The sequence below is a fragment of the Halichoerus grypus genome, chromosome 9 (genome assembly GCF_964656455.1).
Source record: "Halichoerus grypus chromosome 9, mHalGry1.hap1.1, whole genome shotgun sequence".
Taxonomy (NCBI): domain Eukaryota; kingdom Metazoa; phylum Chordata; class Mammalia; order Carnivora; family Phocidae; genus Halichoerus; species Halichoerus grypus.
In genome coordinates, this window is record NC_135720.1 from 142,203,814 (window position 1) to 142,224,250 (window position 20,437).

The following is a 20,437-nucleotide window of genomic DNA, read 5'->3' on the forward strand; positions in this document are numbered from 1 at the left end:
GAAGGCTTAGACAGTATCTTCATTTTGCTATTCTCAGGACCAAGGTAATTACCAGCACCTAGTATTCACTTAGTAAATATTTGTGCAATGACTAGATGATTCAATGGAATGAATAAACTATCAAAGGTCACAAGTAAACTTTTATACAAATTCCTCTCCTTTAATAATTTTATCTGCTCCCCTAGAACTTTTTCCTCTCTTACCACTTTCTTTGACACAAATGTCAGGCTTGTGGCTACAAAGCACCATCGCAGACTTTCAGATACAGATTGTAAACTCTCAGTGTGGGATAAAAATAATTTAATGAGTCCCAGTCTGCATGTATAAAATAAATATGCCTCCTGTTTCTTGTTCTCGCAGGTCTTTAAAGTCCACCTTTCAAAGAGGATAATTTTACCCAAAATTTTCTCACAAAAATGCCACTGTCATAGGCTTATATGTAATCAAAGTGAGCCAGATTTCTATCACTATTTAATGGAATAGTCATATGTTGCTATAGAATTCCTAAGTTTTATTTTGCTGGCATGAGATAAGAGAAAGAAAATAAAAGAGGGATTAGCAGGATTTTTTTTTTTTTTTTTGGTCCATATTTGATTTAAGTGTGATGCCAAAAAAACTATTTCTTGGGGTGCCTGGGTGGCTCAGTTGGATGGGCACCCAATTCTTGATCTCGGCTTGGGTCTTGATCTCAGGGTCATGGGTTCAAGCCCCATGTTGGGCTCCATGCTGGGTGTGGAGCCTACTTGGAAAAAAAAAAAACTGTTTCTTTAGTTCTGTAACTAGGCTTGATCTTTTCTACAATGTAAACTTTCCTAAAAATGTATGGTATTATGTTTTTAGCATATTCACTGATACAGTATGAAAAATAGTTATTGCAACAGATCTTTTATGAAAATATTTAATCGTCCAAATTAATCCAAATTTATTTACTGTGAGTGAAAATGGTATGTTTATTCAGAGTTATTGACTGCACTTCCGAAATTTGGATTTACCTATGTCTGTTGTGGGAAACAAAGGCAAAAGAACAGTTAAATTTCCTTACTACCTACAGCCCATTGACAAGTCCTTGAAACACGCAGAGTGACCTTCCTCTGGGAGCTCAGTGGCCTGGATGTTAATACTCTGCTGAGGGCAAAAGGCAATCCTAGCCTGACCTCCAGGATCCTGTGAGTCTACTTTAACACATAAAAATTCCTTTGGGAACTTCCTTTGTCTCTACCCCGCCCCCCAAGATACACGTTGGCAATCATCCTCCAAGCAGATGACCCACTGATATACATCTGAAGAGTCCCATGACTGAGTTTTTACGAAACAGTAATAAATGACCTTTTCCTAACAACAGGTAGGTCCTGGAAACTAGAGACTCACGTTGTCCCTAACCCCTCCCAACTTGAAAGTACGTAACAGGCCACTCCTCATGGCCCCAGTGCGGCTCTTCCTACCCACGGGTCCTGTCCATGTGCTTTAGGAAAACCACTTTTTTTGCACCAAAGACGTCTCAAGAATTCTTTCTTGGCCTCGGCTTCGAGCCCTAACATCTTTCCTACATCATATCCATTGATGTGGATTTTTAAAAATAGTATAGTATAATATATAGAAAATATCAAAGTACCATCTCATGTAATAAATAAAAATATCATGTCATAAAATTTTAGTTTCAAGTATGTATGTTTTTGTTTTGTTTTGTTTTTATTGTGGAACTTGGAGTTTGCAAACTACGGATCCACTTGTTTCTTTCATGCATTTGTGCGGTTCCCACGTTAGAAGCAGCTCCACATATCCAGGCTTCCTGGCTGCACCTGCCAGCCTCCCTGGCGGCTGAAATGGGGATGTGTGGCCAGGCTCCATGGATCAGCCTCACCTTCGAAAGACTTCTCTTCAAAGTTGCCGGACGGGACAGCAGAGGCCGGAGCCTCACTTCGCTGGGAGAGGGGTGGACAGAAGCATCCAGGCTTTGGTGGTGGCAGCAGCCACGGCGTCCAGGGGGTCAGGTGCCCGGGGAGCGGGGGCACCTGTGGTCGCCGCGCCCGGCCGGCTCCGCAGCATGCGTTCGGCTTTTGTCCCTGGGAGCGGCTTCAGGCCTGGTTCCACAGCCCCTCCCCAGGACGCGGCCGTCTGTCTACCCCTTAAAACATCACCTCTCATGTTTGATAAGCCAGAGTCAGCCTTTCTTTTTGCAACTAAGCACGTGGAGTTTAAAAAAAAAAAAAAGGTATTAAATGGTTTTAAATACTTTCTGGTGGTAGAGTTTGGGTATTTTAGGTGCTTAAAGTTGCTTCCCAACAGTGATGTGTAAGGAAGGTAAAATTAGCAGGAGAAAAACAATACAAATTCTACTTTCCATGTGCACAGGGGTCTTCCCAAGAAAATGAAGACCCAAAGACGTGGCTAGGCCTGTGTACTTACAGCCTGGGTTGCATGAAGAGAGGAAATTATGGAACAGTGGCTAAAATGATATAGGGAAGCTGAAGGAGGATAAGGGTTATTTTAACAAGATCCATTTTTACAGATTTCTCTCCATCTCAGTTCACGTCTCTGGTGAGAAGAATGTTCTTACCTCCTGGTGCAGGTGGGGACACCGTTCACATGGGAATTTCATCTCCTGCTTTCTGGAAGGAAAAGGAAGTTCAGAGCACCCTTCTTGCATCGAATGTTTTTCAAGTGCCTTTAGCTGAAAATAATCAATATTCTGATTATCAAGTCCAACTGATTTGATCTTCGATATCGAAGTGGCATATACTGGGGTGGTGTGCTCTGGACCCCCACAGATGCAGAAAGGCTTCTTTCCTTGTTGTGGCCTTGGGGGTCCAGGGCAGACTGGGCAGACTGAATACCCGGCCCAGCCCATCCACAAAGATGCCCACGTCCTAATCCCCAGAGCCTGTGAATATGTTAGCTTACCGAAAAGGACTTTGCAGATGGAATGAAATGGAGGGTGTGGAGATGAGGGGATGATTTCAGATCATACAAGTGAGCCCCATGCAACACGAGGATCCTTATGAAAGGAGGCATGAGAGTCAGAGAAGTGACCATGAAGAGACTGAAGCAATGTGCTTGGCTGACACAGGAAGGGGCTACATGCCAAGGAATATGGGTGACCTCTAGAAGCTGAAAAAGGCAAAAAAAAAAAAAAAATTCCCTCTAGATCTTCGGAAAGAAATGCAGTCTTAAACACCTTCATTGTAGCCCCTTAGACACATTTTGAACTTTTGACCTTCAGAAGTGAAAGCTTAATAAATTTAAGGTTTTTTTTCTTTTAAGCAACTAAATTTGTGTTAATTTGGTAGAGCGGCCACAGGAAACAAATACAGGACTAATAACCTAATTGAAGTAGCCTTAACCTTCCTTTGTCATAGTGTGAAAATTTGGCTTGAGATTTTACCTGGGAACTTAACCTACGTTTGCCATAGGAAAGCCTAGTTCCCAGAGTAAAAGGCATAATTATTTTATCTCTAAGATGCGCAGTTTGGATTCTTAATCAAATCAATACTTAATCTCCTATGTGACAAGCAATGAGGTGGACTCTGTTCCCAGATAGTAAAGATCATCGAGGCATCATGGTGAAAAAACAATATATTGTATTGGTAAAAGTCCAGACAAGACCAATGGAATATAGTACAGAACCCAGAAACCCTCACACTTGGGAGCACTCAATATGGGGTGGAGAAGGCATAACAGACCTGCAAGGAACATAAGATGCCTTCTGGAAATGACACCTGCAAAGCTGGAGAGCCACATGGAAAAACGAATGAAATCAAAACTTCACCCCGAGATGACTAAAGACTGAAACGTGAAAGGCAAAACATAAACTCCTAAAAAATAGCATAAGTAAATACCATCGTGACCTTGGATTAGAGAAGGAAATTTGTAAAATAAGACAGGAAAAAGAAAAAAAGAAATAAAGTAAAAGATGGGTAAATGTGACTGTGTTAAACACAAGGGGTTCCGTTTATATAGGCAACCATGTAAAGAGCAAAAATACAAGTCACAAAACTGAAAAAGATATAAAACTGACAAAGTGCTAGGATCCAGAATATAAATCAATACCTATTTAAATCAATTTAAAAAGGTGGGGGGGGATGGTATAGAAGCTGACCAAAAAACTTGTTCAGGAACTTCACAAATGAGAAAAACCAAATGACAGACAAATATGTTAAATATATGTGGGCCCAAGGGCACCTGGGGGGCTCAGTGGGTTAAGCGTCTGCCTCCTGATTTCAGCTCAGGTCTTGATCTCAGGATCCAGCCCTGCATCTGGCTCCGTGCTCAGCGGGGAGTCTGCTGGAGATCCTATCCCTCTGCCCCTCCCCTCCCCACACTCTCTCAAATGAAAAAATATATATATATATGAAGAACAGAAGAGAAAGTCACAACATAGATCATCCCTATGTGACTGCCCCATCTTCCGACTGCAGGGGTCCCGTTCTAGCCTAACCAGAATCACATGCCCTAAGGGAGCAGCTAATCCCCAAATTGTTGGCAGGAGGACAAATGTGTTATTAAGAGAAAAAGGTAGAGCAGGGATAAAGGGGTAACTATTGAAAATAAAGCAGGATGCTAGAGACGAAAGACCATGGACTTTTGCTCCTCTAGGCCCTGGATTGACTCCCTGCATTTACCTTTCTCAGTATTTAATCTCGGACAGTTTGCTTAACTTCTCAGCCTCGCTTTCTTGTCTCTAGGTGGGGGCGTAGGCTCTGGCCAGGCTGTTATGAAGATAAACTGAGACCAGACAGACAAAACAAGTCTTGTACCCCCAGCATAAGTGAATCAGATCATTGCACAAAGGACTTACAGGCCCCAATTAGCATCAGTTCAAAACGTCCTGTCACAGTCCGAATGTTGTATATAAACAATTAAGAACCTACAATAGTCATTGTTGTGAAATCCCGGGCTTTTTATTAGGCAAATTGTTTCAGATAATAAGGCTTTCTTTGGGGTGGAATGCTTGGTCACAGTAACTCGCACTTTTATTATACTTTAAAGTTCACAATGTGTACACAAAATATTTAATCGGGTCCTCACAACAACATTGTGAGGTAGGTAGGGTGATCCATCCTCTTTCTACAGGTGTTCAGACATGAAGTGACTTGTACAAATTCACTCAGGTAACAGCTATCCTCTGTGGCTCAGCTATCCTCTGTGGCTCGGAAACAGCCCCAGGCTGCCACTCTGAAGAGGAGACATTGATTTAATGCCACTGATATAAAAGAAGATACAGAATGAATTAGTACATCATTCTTGTCACAACAGTGGGGGGACCAAGGTTCCTGGAAGACAGATACAGTTTCTTTTATTATTTTTTTTTAAGGTTTTTATTTATTTGAGAGAGAGTGCATGAGCTGGGCCAGAGGGAGAGGGAGAAGCAGACTCCCCACCAAGCAGGGAGCCCAATGCGGGGCTCGATCCCAGGACCCTGGAATCATGACCCGAGCCAAAGGCAGACGCTTAACCGACTGAGCCACCCAGGTACCCCGATACGGTCTTTTAAAAGGAGACAAAAGAACTTGTCAACGGGTAGGCAGCATTGTTGAGGGTAAAGGGTGCAATAGGTCTAAGGATTCGTCGGCCCTCCAAGTAAAACAATCCTAGAGTGAAAATCAGTGTCTCTCTCCACTGTCCCCTCACCACCTCCACCACCATCGAAGGCCCATTCGGCTCTCGCCCGGCCATCGGCAGCGGCCTTCACACTGCTCTGCACTTACACCCACTCCGACCTCCACTAAGGGACAGACATAGCTTCTCCAGAGTGAATCTTCTGACACATGAAACCTAAACCAGATCAGGTTCCTCCTCTGTGTTAGTAAAATCCACAAGCCTTGTCAGCATCTGCAGGATCCCATAAGCCACGGTCCCTGACTACCTTGAGTGTATTTCTTTCACAATACTGTTCACCATCTGAAATTACCATCTCTGTGCACTTGGGCATTGTCCGTCTCCTCTCACAAGTGGCCAGCACAGCACCTGACATGTGGTGGGTGCTCCATACATCTGGTGTGCACGGAGTAAAAGTGAAGGTAATATCCCTAGAGGAGACCCCACTCCTTTGCCTCTTAACGTCTCCTGCCTGCAATGTTGTGATCACGGTATGATCAAGTCCCTCACCAAGAATATCAGTGTAGCATACACAGCAGTGAAGAGGAAAACCATCAGCTTTGGAGAAACAAGTTTTAAATCCTTAAAATTAGTCTGATTCAACCACAATTTATAAACAAATGGATGGTTACCAGCTAAACAGACATTTAGTAAGAAGACCAGAGGCTTCTCTCAGAAAACCCGACAAGGTAACCTTAGACAAGTCACTTAATCTCTCTCGACGGCTCTTGTAAAAAGTCCTCCGCTCTTGGAGGCCACGACTCTAGACATCACATCCATGTTAGTTTTATACATTAGCATTCTTACTTAGAAATTAAGTGGAGTGCGGTTTGCCTTGAGCACATTCCCCCAAGGGCTTAAGCACTTGTTGAGAAACTAAAACAAAATCAATGATGAGGCTAAAAAGCCTAACAATCATTCTGGCCTATTACAGAGGTAAGTTCTGTATCTGAAAGACCTATCTGCATGCCATGGCAAACATTTATTTACCAAACATTTGCTCTTCCCATCTTCTATAAGTTGTCTTCCTTCCCGTTGAAGCCCCAGATCCCGGCCCCCTTCCCCTTAGCTCAGGATGACATATATAAACCTTGATTACCTGACTGCCGGGGAATCTTATTTTTATGGGGCTCCTGTATGTACGAAATTTGTTGTGCTTCTGTTATTCTGTCTTATGGAAGTTCAAATATTCAACCAGCCAAAAAACTAGAAGAGAAGGGAAAAGTCTGCTCTGTGAAGTGTGTAACACAAGGGTTCGGGGAACCCACTTTGGTCTATAGAGGGGAGCTACAGAAATCACGGAGAGGAGGATAAAGGCTCCAGGGGATGGAAAAGCCAGGTAGCCAGCCATTCCCCTGAATGATGTGAGTGCTGCCAAGTTAGCAAAAGGCGGGTGGAAATGCAGAGAACAGAGGATCCCATGGGTGCTGCATGTCCTGGAGACCTAAGCTGATCGTGCGCTTGTCCGCAGAGTGGCCACACTCTCCCGACCATGGTAGGAGATAAAAGAGCCCTATCATGATTCAGAACTCTCCTTTTCTCTCTTCCCTTGGCGAACAGAAGATTCTTTGGGGTATTAGAAGTAAAACATAAGAGAAAAAAATTCATTTAAAATTGTTGGTGATCACCATCTATCCCTCACATGGGTTAAAGTAAGGTTTAGAGATAAGAACTCAACTCTCAAAAACACTGTGTAATACTCCAAACCACTACTGTAGAGATTTATTAGTTTTTATACTTTCCAAGTGTTACACTTTCCAAGATCTCAGACCAGAAAAGAGAGAAGCCAAGATTCAAGCCATGTCTGTTTGACTCCAAAACCCTCCCAACAACCCTGTCGGGAAGGTATCATCATCCCCATTTTACAGATGAGGTCACTGAGGCACAGAGAGCTTATGTGACTTATTACACAATTTGTAAGTGTTAGAGCCATAATTCTAAGCCAGTCGCTCTGGCTCTAGTCTGCTGTTAAACCCTGCCATACTATATAAGGGCCCAAAATATTCTGGGGCCTATGGGAAAGTGGATTGAAAAGCTTGGCTTTGATGGAAAAACTAAAGTAACTGGGAAAATGCATATCCTAGAAAGGATTTTATTTCTAAGAAATGGAGCAAAAATGTATAGATCTGTTTGTTTGGAGGCAGCAAAGTGCCAAAGTTATGCAATGACCTTGCCCGTGGGTGAGCAGCCCGGCTAAATCCTTACCAATAAATCCTGTGCACATGTGTCCGAAACATAGTCTGTTCATATTAAAACACATGTGCAGGGGCGCCTGGGTGGTTCAGTTGGTTAAGTGTCTAACTAGGGCTCAGGTCATGATCTTGGGGTCCTGGGATGGAGTCCCACCTTGTGCTCCCCACTCAGCAGGGAGTCTGCTTCTCCCTCTCCTTCTGCCCCTCCCCCTGCTTGTGCTTTCTTTCTCTCAAATAAATAAATAAAATGTTAAAAAAAACATACAGGGCATCTGGGTGGCTCAGTTGGTTAAGCGACTGCCTTTGGCTCAGGTCATGATCCTCAAGTCCCAGGATCGAGTCCCGCATCGGGCTCCCTGCTCAGCAGGGAGTCTGCTTCTCCCTCTAACCCTCTTTCCTCTCATGCTCTCTATCTCTCATTCTCTCTCTCTCAAATAAATAAATAAAATCTTTAAAAAAAATGTACAAACTGGAGGAAGTTATGAAAAATATGGCACACAATGGGAAACTAAAAACAGAAGGAAAAAAGCAAGTTATATAATTCACATAGAGCAAGGAATATAAAAATAACTATCTGTGGTGAAAAATACATACAAACTTTAAAAAATCTTTTAAAAGTTCGAAATGCAACCTTGAATTAACATCTATTTTTAAAAAGTTTTGTTGTGTTCTCTTTCGTTTTTTGTTTGTTTTTAAACTTAAAACACATGATTACTTTGTCAGGTTTCAATTTTTCCCATGGAAAGCCAAATGCCAACCAAATATACATCATTCTAAACTCAAAATTCATAGATTTAGAGAGTAAATATTCAATCTGTGGAATTGGGTATATGGAGTAACTTGTTTATAATAAAGTCCCATGTGGTCTATGAATGGTTTGAACTGTGACACCAACCCTACAAGCCGCTTCCAGGGACAAGGCAAAGAATTTTAAATCTTTCAAAAGAAAGTGTGTCATAGGAACAGATAACTTTCTAGAACACTGATTTTAGAAAACACGGAGATGGCCTACTTCAAACATAACTGTACTGAGCATCTTCCAGTTGGCCCTTCAGACTTAGCTCTACCTTCTCCCCCTGGCCCTAGGCCATATGGGGCTCCCCTGCATGGATCCCACCAATGGATTACCTGGACCCCCACCTCTGGTTGGGTTCAGCCAGTGAAAACCACCTGTAGGAGATGGGAGGAAGGAGAGATGGGTGTTGTGAGTGTTTACTACCCAGTTTCCCCTCCAGGGGTCCCCACAGGCTGCTTGCACCCCTCTCTCAAAGCCTCAGCACCTGCTGGAGATCCCTTTCCATGCAGCTCTCTTAACTGCTTTCCTTGCCCCATCAGGCTTATGGGGGATAAGCTGCCCCGCTGACCAGGCCTGGGGTGAGGTACAATTTCTTGGGGTTTCTGTACCTTGAACTCAGTTTGCAAATAGCTTCTTTAGGAAACACTCCTCCTATTGCCCAATGTGAGGGGGGTGTCACCTGTCCTGACCTTGACTGAACAGTGACAGTAACCCACTGTGGTGACTGCACAGCACAAAGTGCGTGGATGCTCACCATATCCCAAAGGGTTGGTGTAAGCAGGCTGATCCCCAGGTTTTCAGCTGACGGGAGGGGCCTTCCCCACTCAGGCAACTGCTGGGCCTCCTTCTTCAGAAATCTTTCCCAATCTCCATGGCATTTAACTACTCACTGTCCCCCTGGATCTTTACTCTGGTGGCTGTCCTACTCTTTGCCAATGTGGCCCGAAGTGACCTGTTCCATGTCCTTGCCCTCTGGCCAACTTCTGGTCAAGGAGTCAGCACAAGGGGAATAAGACACCACGGGCCGAGTGCCCTGCTGCTTCTGCCCCCTCTCTGCACTGGGCAGATCTTTACACTCACCTGTTCAGACAGCCTCTCCTAATGACACAGATCCATTTTCAACACATTTTGTTGCCTGTTTGTCCCCAATTTTTATTATAAAAATATTCAAACAACAAAGATAAAAAGTGTGTTGGTCGATTATCTTTATAACCAGCACCTAGATTCAATACCTGAGCACAATTTACCACTTTTGTGTATATGTCTGTATGCATATACATTTTTTGCTAAGCCATTTAAAAGTAGATTGCAGACATCATGAGGCTTGAAACAATGAATATTTCAGTATCTAACTCCTAAGAATAAGGGAATTTTCCACATAATCTCAACATTATCAAACCTAAAAAAAGAAGAAGAAGAAAGAAAGAAAAGAAAAACTAACTCATAAAATAATGTAATATCCGGTCTGTATTCAAGTTTCCCCACTTGTCTCCAAAATGGCCTTTATAGCTTTATCTATAGAGCCAGGATCCAATCAACACATCTTGTTCAGTGCTCTCTTACTTGAGTCTCTTTCAATCTTGAACACTCCTCCACGGTTTTGTTATGACTGATTTTGCGAGAAACCAAACTAATTGTGTTATATAATGTCCCACGTTCTGGTTTGATGTTTTCGCCTTGTGATGGTGTTTAACTGACTCCTTTATCCCCTGTACTCTCCTGAGGCATGATTAGATTCGTACACCTTTGTCAGAGGTGATGCTCTATATTTATCATGCACGAGGGAAAGCACACAGGTGGTCGGTTACTTTTAGTCCTACTAAATTAGACACTCAGCTAACACCCAGGGGTGGGGGGTGGGGGAAGCATTGCTCCACTGTAAAGATATTTTTTCCCTTTGCAAATAACGTTGTTTGGAGATACTTTGACACCATTTGAATCTAGTGTTCCCCAGCTTTTTTCCAAAAGATTTTAGCATTGATAATCTTTGACCATCTCGTCAAAAATGGGTTTGACATAAGACGAAAATTCTGTGCAACAAATGCATTCAACACCGCATATGCTAAGGTTTATGCTCATTACTGTTTTTATTCTAGAGCTAACAGATCTGACGCGGCGGAACATAATACGACTGGGAGAACCCACCTCCCACACACACACACACACACACACACACACACACACACACGTATATTGAAAAAATAAAAACTGTAACCCTAGAGAAAACATTCTCGTATACTTTGCTAAACTTTAGTACAGCCACCTTAAAGAGGGAGTGTGGCAGTTAGATCTGCGGGGTCTGGAGGAGCCCAAAAGATTCCTGATCTACCAACCTGTCTAACCCACCGTTTCACTACCTGCTGTGTCACCAAATTTAACCGCTTCCCGCCTGTCGATCCTGAAAGTGTGCGATGCTCATTCGCGGCAGCTGCTATGAACACCTCACGGCATTAGGAGAAAGTTGTGCCCATGAATTTTCAACGTTTGTACCAAACCACCCCCCCACCCCCCCGGAGCAGCACCCAGGGGCGAGGGAGAGCTCCTTAGTAGAAAGAGCAGGTGGCCCCGGAAAGGGCCTTTGGTTGAGAATCGCGGTGCTCCGGTGGGGAGACGGGAACGCTCAGCCCCCGAAGCCGTAGAGGGTGCGGCCCTGGCGCTTGAGCGCGTAGACCACGTCCATGGCCGTGACCGTCTTGCGCTTGGCGTGCTCCGTGTAGGTGACGGCGTCCCGGATCACGTTCTCCAGGAACACCTTGAGCACCCCGCGGGTCTCCTCGTAGATGAGGCCGGAGATGCGCTTGACGCCGCCGCGCCGGGCCAGCCGCCGGATGGCGGGCTTGGTGATGCCCTGGATGTTGTCGCGCAGCACCTTGCGGTGGCGCTTGGCGCCGCCCTTGCCCAGGCCCTTCCCGCCCTTGCCGCGGCCGGACACAGTAAGTAGTCACTGGGAATGACAGCCGAAGGAGCTTAATACCAGCCCCCAGCAGCCCCTTTTGTAACAATTGTGCAGAACTTTGTGAAAACTGAAACACCGGAAAAGTTAGGAAATCGCTCGAAGTCCTCGCGCCCTTGCTTCTAAGGTCTAAAGGAGACACGGGGTAGGGAGATTTACTGGTATTTAGAAAATAAGAACCTCTAAACACAAGTTTCAGACATGTACACAAAAGAAATGACCTCCTTCATATATAGGTACATGTGTTCAAAGATTTGCTTTTCCATATATATTCTTGGATCTTTTGCTACACTGGAATTTAAACAAGCCCAAGTCCCAAGAAACAAAGGAATTAGTCAATATATTGTGGAGCAACCAGGCCAGGCTTCAGGTTTGGGATCAGGGAGTGGCAGCTTTCATACTGTAACATTGAACTTGTCTGTTGATCTACTTGAGTTTCGATAGACTTGCAGGAAGAAGGAAGAGTAGTTGTTGGTAAGTGAATTATTATAAGCAAAATGACTGGCATCTAGTTCGTGAACAATAAATTCATATTGCCCAGGAATTCTGTTCTTAAAAACAAAGTATTTATAAGACTGAAGAACATGGAAGGATTTCAAAACATTTCCAATATAACACTAGTATGTACAGTGTGCTTTATCCATACAAATTAAGCATATATATTTCAACAATGAAGGGTTGCAGAGGAAAAGAATGTAAATTGTCAGGGGCTAAGGCCCTGTTTTTCTCATATGGAGGACAAAAGGTGGAGAGTCCTTTTCTGGGCTTAGTGCGTGAAACACAAGCAAAGCTGTCATGAACTCTAATGAAAAATATGTGTTGAGCTAGTTACGTGGAAGTTTAGCTTTAAGAAAATATAAATGATGTCCTTAGAATAAATAGAATTTTCAAGTAAGAAGTGATTTTTATTGCATACTTATGATGTACCAAGTAAAGTGTTCTAAAAGAGCATGGATTGGCTCGGCCAAGTATACCCCATCAGAAAATTTGAGATTAGGAATATCAAATTCTGAAATTCAATTGACTTTTGAGGCAGGGGCAGCAAGATGTAAAACATCACATACCAACATGAATGAACCAAACATCGGCCCGATGGACATGTCACCACTAGAACAGCCAGAAGAAAGCAAAAAAACTGCTGTTTGTGAAAAAAAAATCACATTATTTTCTTAAACAAACCATGGCATCCCAAGCAATGCAAAGTAGCAATTGTTAAAGAATTGTCCAGCAGCTTTTTTTTTTATCTTGTTATTTTGCAACAGTAGTTGCAAAGTTTACCTTGTTGTTAAGTTGCAACAGTCGTTCGCAGAGCCCCTTGAACCAATTTCCTCCAATGGTCGCATCCCACATAACCAGTGTATCTTGCAGTATCAAAGCCAGGTAATTGATATTGGCAAAATACTGTTACCTAGATTACAGGGCTTTTCAACTCTTACCGGTCTTACCATGCACTCATTTGTCTTTGTGTGTGTGTAGCCCTATGCAATTTTACCCCATGTATATAGATTCACATAAATACCACTGCAGTGCTGATACAAAATGTTTCCAACATCACCAAGGAACTCCTTGTTACCCCTTTATATTACATCCATACACGTCTTCCCTGTCCTGTGGCAATCATTAATCTGTTATCCATCTCTGGTTTTTGTCATTTTGAGAATGTCATCTAAATGAGTAATATAATATGTAACCTTTTGAAAATGACTTTGAGGGGGAGCAATATATGTGACCCCAAAATGTGCTGCTTTGGCACTTGGGTTATTTTGAACTGAAGGCAATCAAGACCCAGCAAACTCAAGAAAAACTTTTACCTCTCCCTTAACTACCTAAAAAATTTTAGATAGGGGCCCTGGCCCAGAAAGAGAGCTATTACCAGAGATAATTTTTATCTGAAAGACCTATCTGTAGGTTGCCCTCTCTCCCTTTGAAGCCCCAGGTCCCTATCCCATTCTTTAGCTCAGGGGGGCATATAAATATCTACCGACAGACTTATCCTTGGGTCTCACATTGTTATGGGGCTCCAATACACACATAATTAAAATTTTCTCCTGTTAATCTGTTTTTATATCAATTTACAGACAAAGAACCTACAAGGGAAAACTTTTCCTCCCCAATAGTTTTTTTTTTTTTCCACTAAGCATGATGCCCTTGAGATCCATCCCAGTTGTTGTGTGTATCACTAGCCTCCCTTTTGTTGCTGAGTAGGCTTCCGTGCATGGATGCATGAAAATTTATTTAACCATTCACCCATTGAAAGATATTAAGTTGTTTCTAATTTAGGGCTTTTGCAAATAAAGCTGTTATGACCTTTCATGTACAATATTTTTGTTTTGTGTCCCCACCCACCCCGTCCTTGCCAGTTTTGTTTTGTGTTTCCTGAATTCCACCTCAAAATTACATTTTGTAAGATACAAAAGTACTGCTGTGATGGCTGGGAGCCTTATAACTCTTTCAGTAGTCTCAAAGAAATCACATGATGTTGCTATTATCATGTGCAAGTTTGCTTCAAGGTTCCAAAATATTGCATCAAGCGACATTTTCAATTGTTTCTGAAATCTGACTTCTGGGCTCTGTAGCTAAGGATTTATCCCACCAAGAGCCTCCCATGTTTGTTGAATAAACTGCTGGTATGCCCGTCCTGTGGTTCCTGCCATGGGACTTGTGTTTTCACTGAAGTGCAGAGCTCTTCACTTAGTTCCCGAAAAGCCCCCAGTGTTTAGTAGTCCCCACAGTGAGGGATAAACCCTGGGATGAGGCTAGGAGTTCCCACAACCAATGTCTGTGAAACCTGACTGATGGACAAATCCTCCATGGCTCTAGGGTTTGTCAGAGGATTCTGAATTTGTTGGAGGAAACGGGAGCTGTTGCCTCCTTGGTTCTCTGAGGATTAATAACGGGTTATGTACCACCACCTGCGCAAGGGCTGTGTTCTGCCTTACTGACTGACTACGTCACGTTTCTCACACAAGGACAGTGCAGACACATTCTGCACAATCGTGACTTTTTAGTTATGAGCTGCTACAAGCTCCGAACTCCTGGTGTGAATATACTCAGCTATTACTCGAGGCCCCAGGTTTGGTAGCGCTGCCCTGCCCAGCTGTACCAGACAGGCTGCTGCTAGTACCGCTCCAAGCTGGGACTCAAATTCTGCGAACCCATGCCTGAGGTACCAGGTCTATTTCCAGTGCAGAAAAGGAGTACCCTTACTACTGGACGTATTGCTCAGTCAAGAAAGAAATGGATGGCCACCAAACTGCTCTCATGCACCACTCCGCCTGGGTTCTTGAACACCAGCGTGCGCATGCCCCACCAAACACGGTAAACCCCCTAGGATGCTTTCCAGGTTGCTCAAGGATCCGTCCTTTCTCCTATCAGAATGAAATGTGGGAATCCATGCCTGGATTCCTGGCAAGTTGCAGTCTTAATCACGTATTAATATGGCTGGATGTATCATTAACTGCTGCCCTTGTAGATAGGCCCTGGCTAGCTGCGGGTCAGGTTTTGACAGCATGCTCCGGAGATTTCCCAAACCGGGAGCCATTGTTTTCAGGACTGGGTATTATAACTTGTCGCTATACTATTTTGTAGTTCAGCTGAAAGTACCCAAATCCACGGCGGTTTTATGAGCCACTTTAAATACACTCAGCCATATGGGCGGCTCCAAGAAAAAGCCAAGACTTGTCTAATCCCCTCTGCTGGGGAACGCGGCGCAATCGGCCTGATGCACACTGGTTGTCAACGGGGGGATCGCGAGGTTTGGCGAGTGTGCGGGCGGAGGCAGGAGTCGGGAGGTGGGCAGCCGGCGAACGCGCCCTGGCGCCACCCCTACCCGACGCTAGTGGGGACAAGGGGGACTCGGGGAGTGCGGAGATCCTGTGGTTGCGGCCCAGCTCTTCAAACGGAAATCGTAGGTGGCTCTGAAAAGAGCCTTTGGGTTGGTAGTTTGTGTTCCTTCGGGACAACTCACGCCCTCTCCCCGCGGATGCGGCGCGCCAGCTGGATGTCCTTGGGCATGATGGTGACGCGCTTGGCGTGGATGGCGCACAGGTTGGTGTCCTCGAAGAGCCCCACCAGGTAGGCCTCGCACGCCTCCTGCAGGGCCATGACGGCCGAGCTCTGGAAGCGCAGGTCGGTCTTGAAGTCCTGCGCGATCTCGCGCACCAGCCGCTGGAACGGCAGCTTGCGGATCAGCAGCTCGGTGGACTTCTGGTAGCGCCGGATCTCGCGCAGGGCCACCGTGCCGGGCCGGTAGCGGTGCGGCTTCTTCACGCCGCCGGTGGCCGGCGCGCTCTTGCGGGCCGCCTTGGTGGCCAGCTGCTTGCGCGGGGCCTTGCCGCCGGTCGACTTGCGGGCCGTCTGCTTCGTGCGGGCCATGGCGAGATCCTGCAAACACGGCTTACAACTGCAAGTGCCTTTGCGCCGGCTCTTATTTATAAAGGCAACGTCCTCCTGATTGGTCCGAATCTTCAAATTCCGCGCCGTGAATTAAGTCACTGGATGGGCCTTGTGATTGGCTACCAGGACTCACTGGAGAAAGTCTAACGTTGAAAGACAGATCTTCTCACTTACAATTCTGCGTCCCTTACCCAGCCTGTATTTTGCTTTACAGTTCCTTAACTGGTTTTGTTTTCATCACCTTGTTTGGGGATTAAATTTGGGAAGAGATGAAAATGAAAATTTACAGTTCCTGAGTGGCTTCAGAAGCTCTGTTCTTGGACGTGATTGACCCAGTCCACTTTCGTCCTTTATCATTTCTCAAAGCTTCTGACTTTGAAGAAACGTTTTATTTTAGCAATGGAAACACCCTATCGCATAACTCCGAACACACTAACAAACACAGACACCACTTCCAGACACTGTTTTTAGGGAACATAAAAATCGCACCGCTGTTTAAATGTGACGATCCTCTGATTCTGAAAGCTTAAATTTTGCCGACTTTGATCAAACTGGGAATGCCATGGCATAATTGTGAAAACATTTAAATATTTAGCTAATTTTTGTGTTCTCTTTCCTTCATTTAGTATCCGGGTAACTGCAATTTGGCAGGAAAACAGGATCATAAATTTGTATCAGGCTTTTGTCTCTTTAGGTGGGGATCTAGGGAGACGCAAGGCTCATAAATAGGTACTAGTGATGAGACATTAAACTTTTGCTGTTTTGAAAATACTTTTTTCTGATGGAGAAAAGAATCTAGAGCTGCTGCCACATAAGCAGCCAATCAAAAAGTGGATTTGAATTCTCCTGATTTGCATAAAATGTTTCTACTGGCTGATTTGCTCCAATCAGGCATTAAGACAGATTAAGCCGCTATTTGCATACAAGCCATATAAAAGTAGGCCAACCCCACGCTCAGCTTTCACTCTACTAGGTTTTGGTGTCAGAGCTTTACCATGCCTGAACCCGCCAAGTCGGCCCCGGCCCCGAAGAAGGGCTCCAAGAAGGCGGTGACCAAGGCGCAGAAGAAGGACGGCAAGAAGCGCAAGCGCAGCCGCAAGGAGAGCTACTCGGTGTACGTGTACAAGGTGCTGAAGCAGGTGCACCCCGACACGGGCATCTCGTCCAAGGCCATGGGCATCATGAACTCGTTCGTCAACGACATCTTCGAGCGCATCGCGGGCGAGGCGTCCCGCCTGGCGCATTACAACAAGCGCTCGACCATCACGTCGCGGGAGATCCAGACGGCCGTGCGCCTGCTGCTGCCCGGGGAGCTGGCCAAGCACGCCGTGTCCGAGGGCACCAAGGCCGTCACCAAGTACACCAGCTCCAAGTGAGCTTGCCAAGTAAGCGTCTTCACCTAATCTAACCCAAAGGCTCTTTTCAGAGCCACTCACTCTTTCACATAAAGAGCTTTAATACTGAACCTTTTTAATATTAGGGAAAACCTGTGCCAGAGTTAGAATGCCCATCTCCTTCATCCTTACATTCCCATTCTTGTTTTCTCAGTAGCCTGTTTTACTGGAACAGAGAAGACTAGCAAGTGCAGAGCAGGAAAACTTGTTTGAAACCTGGGAAGGCAGTTTTAGCTGCTGAACTTTTGGTTTAGGATTTCAGAAAATGAAATTCATCTGGGCCAGAACTTTCTCCAGGGTTTGTAGCTGAGAAATTTTGAGTTGTCCGGACGAGTTGAATACATCCTGGGCATCCTTTATAGATCAGCTTGTCTAGAGAGCGTACTGTGCTTGGTGGGTCTGTGTGAGACTTGTTTTAGTGGAAACCAATAGGACACTGTCTACCTGATAGCGTGAAAAACTAATTTTCTAGTAAATGGGAGGGGTTGAGGGGGAGACTTGACTGAAAAGAAAGGATGTCTTTTGAAGAATAACTCACTCAACTGTAGCTATTATTCTGCAAATAACAGAGGCATTCAGGCTTCTTTGAAGAAAGGTTGAACAGGATTTATAAGAGGAAGGAGAAGGGAAAAGCAGCAGCAAGCAGCCTGAGAGCAATGCCTCTCTTAGTTGGGGAAATGTCTTCAGCAGCCAACACAGAAGCCAGGCTTGGGTAGTCTTCCCTTAAGAGGCTTGCTAGGAATCATTTAACAGAATACAATGTCAGTTACAGATTTACAAAACACCTTGAGATTAATCTCAACCACAGTACTTCAGTTACTGTCCTCACTTTTGACAAGTCCACCCTTCTAGGCACTTCCCTGTTGGGTCATGGAGTGTGGGGCAGGGAGGGTGGTGGTTAGTGCAGAGTATTCTAGGATCATAGATCAAATTCTTCCCTAAATGACGTGTTGAGTGGAAGGACTAGGACTGAGTTTATTCGTTCACGTATTGAGAGCTTCTTAAGTTTCAGAAAGTGACAGGTAATCGGGAAAGATCGGTGAGCAGGCTAGAAGCAATCCTTAACCTCACAGGGCTCCCAGTCTAGAATGGACATTTACACTTGATCTGAGCCAAAAGGCCGAGAAGTAACCACACAGGCCAAAAGAAGGGGTAAGCCTCTGTCTGAAGATCACTTTAGCATTGCCAAAGCTGAAAGGATTTAATCTTGAAAAGCAATTCTGGAAGGAAGGTGGAGTAAGAGACAATGATAAGGAAAGGGGAGACAGCAAGAGGGAGAGAAGAATTGATGTGCAGAAAAAGACACCCAGAGTTTGTATTTATGGACTATAGTTAACAACCGGGGCTATATAGTTATACTTTCGCCTAGCCATGTCACATCTTTGGTTCACGGGGATTTTGTAGAAGTCCTAGTGCTGTGCCTTACTAAAATATAGGATCTGATCTTACTGAAATGCAGAAAGGAATGCTAGCACAGCAAATCTGGTCCATTAATCCTCTTAAGGACTATCTTTTATGTACACCTATTAGTATTAGATATCCTTGGAAGTGACCGACAACCTAAAGTAGTCACTGATAAACTAGATAAAAGTCGATTTCTCATGTACAGATATGTAGCTCAGGCTTGGAATGGGGCCCCACTCTCCTGAGGGAACTCCTCTACCTCTGTGTGTAATGTGTGTTTGCTCTAGTATTTGAGAATATTCTCAAATACATTCTGCTATTAAATTCTCCTATGGAGGACCAAGACAAGACCAACAAATTGGATGGATAAACCTCATAAAAATGTTAAGTAGGTGATTCCTAAGTAAGAAACTTCTAAGAAGTGTTAAATAGGTAAGCAAGGAATTTTATGAGATGTAGACATAATTCAAAAGCTGTATTTACCAAAAATCATAAAGTAGTTGCCTGGAAGACATGTTACACGTGGAAAAGGAAGGAGAGCTCATGTGCTACACGGAGATAGGAAGAGAGGAAAGGACCACGAAGTGCCAAATATTTGTGAGACACCGAATATTGATGACGTACTCAGTATTTATGTAGTCTTAAATCGTCCACCCATTGGTGACTTCTACATTAGCCGCATTTGCGCTCTGCGGACAACACCCACATAAAAGTTATGGCCGCTTGGGAAGTCACCGTCAGCCTACACGGGAGGCCGTGTGCCTCAGAAATGGCCTGCCTCGTAGTGTATTTGTAGACACTACAAGCTAGACTAACATGTAGGTAATTTCCTACCTTTATCTAAGACGTCTGCTCCAGCTACAGCTATCTCGTTCACATTCCATCCTGAAGGAAGGAGAAAAGGGTAAAGAAGCACCCCCACCATTAATGAAATCCTGAGAATGGTGTAACTCTGCCTGCTGACATACCAACTGGCCACAAATAGTCAAGGCCACACCAGCCACAAAAGGAGCTAAGAAAGGAAAACCCCTTTCAGGGGACAGCTGTGTAGCAGCCCCTGCCACAGCTCATATAAGTAGGTAATTCCTACTTATTTTTTTTTTTTTTTAAAGATTTTATTTATTTGAGAGAGAGAGAATGAGAGAGAAAGAACACATGAGAGGGGATAGGGTCAGAGGGCGAAGCAGACTCCCTGCCAAGCAGGGAGCCCGATGCGGGACTCGATCCAGGGACTCCAGGATCATGACCTGAGCCGAAGGCAGTCGCTTAACCAACTGAGCCACCCAGGCGCCCCGGTAATTCCTACTTAAGTAGGTAATTATAAATTATAAATAAGACAAGAAGGAAACTGACGGATTTCTTACATCTGTAGGAGGACACTGGAGCTTTCTGGTGCAACACAACTGAATTATAAATATTGGCAGTACTTGCTTCAGTTGAGAAGAAAATAAAATGATACAGCTCCAGTTAGCATCACATTTTCCACTTCAGATGAACAGTGCTCAACACTGTTGGGAATCCCAATCAAGCTAGGTGCAATCAGCGTAAGGCGTGGGAGATGAAGAAAACACACTGGAAAGTGGAGGAAGGCCTCCATGGTCAGACTCACAGCCTGTGAATAAGGTCAGGCTGAGTTTGGAATCCAGTGACAGGCCACTGGCTTTAATATACATTCCAAGTCTGACCATCTGGTGTACAAGTTCAAGTC

The 20,437-nt window shown here is 44.5% G+C and overlaps 3 protein-coding genes across 3 annotated transcripts; 1 reads left to right on the forward strand and 2 right to left on the reverse strand.

The window, feature by feature from the left end:
* Nucleotides 1-11,159: 11,159 nt before the first annotated feature.
* Nucleotides 11,160-11,518, reverse strand: LOC144378938 (histone H4-like; the record flags this gene model as incomplete). The annotated part of the gene is made up of 1 exon (XM_078054376.1): nucleotides 11,160-11,518. A coding segment is annotated over one exon (315 nt), but the record flags the coding sequence as incomplete, so codon positions are not given.
* Nucleotides 11,519-15,493: 3,975 nt separating this feature from the next.
* On the reverse strand, nucleotides 15,494-15,910 carry LOC144379011 (histone H3.1). Its single transcript, XM_078054426.1, has one exon. The coding sequence runs from the start codon at nucleotides 15,908-15,910 to the stop codon at nucleotides 15,500-15,502; it is 411 nt and encodes a 136-aa protein (XP_077910552.1). The 3' UTR covers nucleotides 15,494-15,499.
* Nucleotides 15,911-16,916: 1,006 nt separating this feature from the next.
* Nucleotides 16,917-17,334, forward strand: LOC118548426 (histone H2B type 1-C/E/F/G/I). Its single transcript, XM_036112360.2, has one exon. It carries the CDS (start codon nucleotides 16,927-16,929, stop codon nucleotides 17,305-17,307), a length of 381 nt encoding a protein of 126 aa, XP_035968253.1. The 5' UTR covers nucleotides 16,917-16,926; the 3' UTR covers nucleotides 17,308-17,334.
* The last annotated feature ends 3,103 nt before the right edge of the window (nucleotides 17,335-20,437 follow it).